This window comes from Priapulus caudatus, unplaced genomic scaffold (genome assembly GCF_000485595.1).
Source record: "Priapulus caudatus unplaced genomic scaffold, Priapulus_caudatus-5.0.1 Scaffold4313, whole genome shotgun sequence".
In the NCBI taxonomy this organism is placed as follows: Eukaryota; Metazoa; Priapulida; class Priapulimorpha; order Priapulimorphida; family Priapulidae; genus Priapulus; species Priapulus caudatus.
In genome coordinates this window covers 1776-6775 of record NW_014581374.1, presented here as the reverse complement: position 1 = coordinate 6775, position 5000 = coordinate 1776, and the positions used below count along the sequence as shown (strand labels likewise).

General features: G+C 45.9%; 1 protein-coding gene across 1 annotated transcript in view; it reads right to left on the bottom strand.

Annotated features, from left to right (window-relative positions):
* Positions 1-5000, bottom strand: part of LOC106819748 (ankyrin repeat domain-containing protein 50-like) — a gene marked incomplete at its 3' end in the record, with an annotated part of 10881 nt that overhangs the window by 4389 nt on the left and 1492 nt on the right. Inside the window, exon 2 of the mRNA XM_014824340.1 lies at positions 3389-3501. Coding sequence (XP_014679826.1) covers positions 3389-3501 — 113 coding nt within the window. The remainder of the gene's footprint in view (positions 1-3388; positions 3502-5000) is intronic.

Genomic DNA, 5000 nt, shown 5'->3' with positions numbered 1-5000 from the left:
TACAGAGACCGATGTAAACGGCATGAGAGTCTAGGTGACAAGCAAGACGGTGTAGAAGCGGATGAAGAGTTATTGACTGTCAGCAGAGCGATGGTGAGAAGTCGATGAACTTAAATATAAGTTTACAGCAGACGATGTAAACAGATGAAGCTTATAGCTTACAGGCAGACGATGGAAACCGGACTGAGCTTATACTTACAACAGGAGACGCCATGTAAACGGAATGAAGCCCTTAAATCTACTTACAGCCGCACGATGGTAACCCAGATGAAGGCTTATACTTAAAGCATACGAATGTAAACGATGAAGCTTATACTTACAGCCAGACGATGTAAACGGATGAAGCGATACTTAATCAGACGATGTAACGGATGAAGCTTATACTTACAGCAAGAAATGTAAGCACAGATGAAGCTTATACTTACCAGGCAGACGCATGTAAACCGAATGAAGCTTATATTACAGAGACATGTAAACGGATAAAGCTTATACTTGGACGGCAGACGATGCAAACGACTGAAGCTGTATAGCTTACACAGACGAATGTAAACGGATGAAGCTTATACTTACAGCAGGAGCGATGGTAAACGGATGAATCATATACTTACAGGACGACGATGTAAACGGATGAAGGGCTTATACCTCGTAGACGATGTAAACCGATGAAGCATATACTTACAGGGCAGACGATGTAAACGCGATGAAGCTTATACTTACACGCAGACGATGTAAACCGGTGAAATCTTATACTTACAGGCAGATGAATGCAAAACCCGATGAAGTTTCTACTGTACAGCAACGATTGCAAACGATGAAGCATATACTTACCAGCAGACGATGTAAAGCGGATCAAGCTATACTTACAGCGACATGTAAACGGATGAATCTTGATACCTTCAGGGCAGACGATGTAAACCGATGAAGCTTTTACTACAGTGATGAATGTAAACCGAGGATGAAGGCTTTACTTACATGTAGATGATGTAACCCGATAAAGTTTATACTTACATCATTCGACGTTGGATGCCGGCGGGTGTAGGAGAACCTAAACGTTTCTCTATTCGTGTATCTCCGGCCCCTTTCTCTCTCTCTCTCTTCTCTCTCTCTCTCTCGTCTCTCTCTCTCTGCTCTTCTCTCTCTCTTCTCTCTGCTCTCTCCTCTTCTTTCTTCGTCTCTGTCTGTCTGTCTTGTCTGTCGTCTGTCTGTCTCTCTCTCTCTCTCTCTCTCTCTCTCATCGCTCTCTCTGTCCTGCCCTGTCTCTCCTCTGCTCTATCTCTCTCTCTTCTCTCTTTCTCTCTCTGCATTTCTCTTCTGTCTCTCTCCTCTCTCTCTCTCTCTCATCTCTCATCGTCTGCTGCTCTCTTCTTGTAATGCTGCGCGCTCTCTCTTTCTCTCTTCCCCTCTCTCTTTCTCTCTTCCACTCTCTGCTCTCTCGCTCTCGTCTCATCTGTGCTCTCTCTCTACTCGCTCGCTCGCCTCTCGCTCTTTCTCTCTTGCCCTCGCCTCCGCTCTCTCTTCTCCCTCTCTCCTCTCTCGTCTTCCTCTCGGCTATCTGCTCTCCTCTCTCCCCTCTTTCTCTCTTTCTCTCTCTCCTTTCCGCTTCTCTCTCTGCTCCCTCTCTTCTCCATCTCTCTCTCTGCTCTCTCTCTCCTGCCTCTCTTGGTCTATTTCGCTCTATCCGGTGGTCTCTCTCTCTCCTTCGCTTTCTCGGCTTCGCGTCGCGTCGCTCTCCTCTCTCTCCCGCTTTCTCTTCTCTCTTCACGCGCTGCTCTTTCTGCTCTCTCTCGCTTCTCTCTCTCTGCTCTCTCTGCTCTCTCGTCCTGTCTCTTCTCGTTTCCTCTCTCTCCTTCTCTCTCTGTCTCTCTCTCCCTCTTCTCTTTCTTTCTTGTGCTACTTTTTCTATCTCTCTGTCTCTCTCTTTCTCTTATCTCTTCTCTCCTCTCTCTCTCTCTTTCTCCGTCTATCTCTATTCCTCTCTCTCTCTCTCCTCCCTCTCTCTCTCCTCTCTCTCTATCTCTCTCTTTCTATCTGGCTGTCTGCTCTCTTTCTATCTCCTCCTCTCTCTGTCCTCCTCTCTCTCTCTCTCTCTCTCTCTCTCTCGGCTCTCTGTCTCTTTCGCCTATCGTCGCTCTCTTCTTTCTCTCTCTACTCTCTCTCTCTTTCGCTTTCTCGCTCGCTCCTCTCTCTCTCTCTTTCTCTTTTCTTTCTTGCACTCTTTCTCTCTCTCTCTCCCTCTCTCTCGTGTGTCTCTCTCTTCTTTCTTTTTTTTCTTTCTTCGTTTCTTTTTCTATCTCTCTGCCTCTCTCTTTGGCTCTTTTCGTCTCTCCTGCTCGCCTCTCTCTCTATCTCTCTCTCTATGCTCTCTCTCTCTCGTCTTCTGCTTCTGTTTCTTCTTCGTCTCTATGTTCTTCTCGTTGCTCTCTGTCTCTTGTGTTCTCTTCTCTTTTCTATCTCTCTCTTCTCTCTTCCTCTCTCTTCTCTCTCGTCTCTCTCTCTCTCTCTTCTTTTTCTGCCGTATCATATCTCCTCTCTTTTTCTTTGCTCTCTTCTCTCTATCTCTACTCTCCTCTACTCTCCCATCGACTCTCGCTCTCTTTCCTCTCTCTCTCGCTCTCCCCTCTCCCTCCTCTCAGCTCTCTCTCTTCTCTCTTCTCTCTCTCTCTCTCTCTCCTCCTCTCCTCGCCTCTCTCTCTCTCTCTCGCGCTCTCTCTTTCTCTCTCTTGCTCTCTCTCGCGCTCTCTCTCTCTCATTCTCTCTCCTTTACTGACCCGTTACTGACCTGTTACAAACATGTTCCTGACCTATCACCGACCTATCATCATCGCCCACACCGTTGCTGACATATTGCTTCGCGCGTATAATCTGTCGCTGGCGTGTTACCCGGATCTCCCGCTAGGTGACATTACGGAAATTGCTACACGAACGCAGGCATATTGAATGTCGCCGACGCAATAGCGATTAGCCAGCTCAGCAACCTCGGCGCTAATATCAAGTTTATATTAAAACTACTTGCTGTGGCTGTAATCACCTTCTGATATACACACGTGTCAAGAAGAAGCCTGGATGACTCTACGGAGCGCCGCTCAACAATATGCTGCCGCAAGTGGTTTTAATTTGAGGGTTATTGGATGCCATTTTAAGCCAAACTATAGGTGAAGACATGCTATAAGAGTTAGCAATAAACTATTCATATTATATATATATATATATATATATATATATATNTATTTTATATATATTGCGTATTATTTGTATATTATGCTTGTATATATATTATCAGGAGCGTATAATGACAAATACGTTATTATACGCTCCTGATAATATGATTATAGGAAAACTTACAAGCTGTGAGTGTATATGAACAGCTATTAGCTACTGGGTTAGTTACCTGAGCTCCAGCCTTGAGCAAAGCTGCGACGACCTCTGTGTGACCTCCCCAAGCTGCTGACCGCAGCGGTGTCCAGCCTTCCTGGTCGCAGTGGTCAATGTTGACACTGGCCTCTGAAAACAGACAAACTCACTTTATATATAGTATATATTATTATATATATATTATTATATATAAAAGAGAGGACGGGACAGAGGGAGAGCGAGAGCGAGAGAGAGGGGAGCTAGCGAGATTCAGAGAGGGAGAGAGAGGGAGAAGAGAGAGGGGAAAGATAGAGAGAGAAAGAGAGAGAGAGAGGGGGGGCCCGAGGGGGGGGGGGGAGGCAAAAACGCGGTGAAACAGATGAGCGGAGAAAAACGTTTTATCAGAAGCCCGTAAATTATTTATTTACGGCCCATTAATTTAGTCAGGGGTGAATAAAAACAAATAATAATAATAATAATAAAGCGTTGACGTAGGTGAGGATTTTTCACGATACAATACGATACGATACAATACGATACAATGCGATACAATGCGATACGGTCATAGCAACATTACATGCGGTGTTTTAAATAGTTTTTGTTACCATTGTTCTTTAAAATTGCCTGAAAATATGTTTGACAATGCACAAAGTTATAATCCGTATAGCTTTCTTTGCGCGCGAGGGAAAACTCGTATTAATAACTAGAGTGTATTATGTGAAAGAATGAAGAGAACGAGTTGTTACATGGCCGCTATACACGGCCGTGGTGTTTGGTGACCTTGCACGCGTCCGTCACAATGCAACCGTAGCGAATTGTTACTGCAAAGTTATTCACGTATATTCAGCAAAGTTTTCTCTGTTTGTTTTTCTCTCTCTGCTCTGTCTGCTCTCTGCTCTCTGCTCTCTCTCTCGTCTCTCTCTCTCTCTTATCTCTCTCTCTCGTCTTCTCTTTCTCTCTCGCTCTCTCCATGTCCTCGTGCGCTCTCTCTCTCTCTCGTCTCTCTCTCGTCTCTCTCTCTATCTTCTCTCTCTCTTCCCATTCTTCGTCTCATCCTTTTCTCTTTTTTTCGCACTCTCTCTCTCTCGTCTCTCTCTTCTCTCTCTCTCTCTCTCTTCTCTCTGTCTCTCTCTAGTCTATATATACTTCAGTTATTCGCACCGTGAATTGATATATGCGTGCGTATATCTCCCGGACAATACGTCGCGCGCGCGCGCGAGTCAATATTAAGGTTTAAAATTCCACCTACAGCCGAATGTTTAGCAGTCGCCGTGCTTCTCCACCAACAATGCCGCAGACGAAATCATTAAAGATTTACGTACGCTGGAGTCGGGTCGGCGTGCGTGCGTGCCTGCGTGCGTGCGTGCGTGCGTGCCGCCGCTGCTGACAACAACAGCAGCAGCAGCAACAGCAGCAGCAACAGCAGCAGCAGCAGCAGGGGGAGTAAAGCAACCATCTAGCCGTGTATATATGTGTGTATAGCAGCCGTGTAGCCGTGTTATGTTATTTTATATACCCAGCACGCCATACGATGGGCGACGGGGAGAACTCTCCCATTCTCTCTCTCTCTCTCTCTCTCTCTCTCTCTCTCTCTCTCTTTTTGTGGGCGAATTTCTATCCGCCGGGGGGGGGAACGCTCTCTATATACA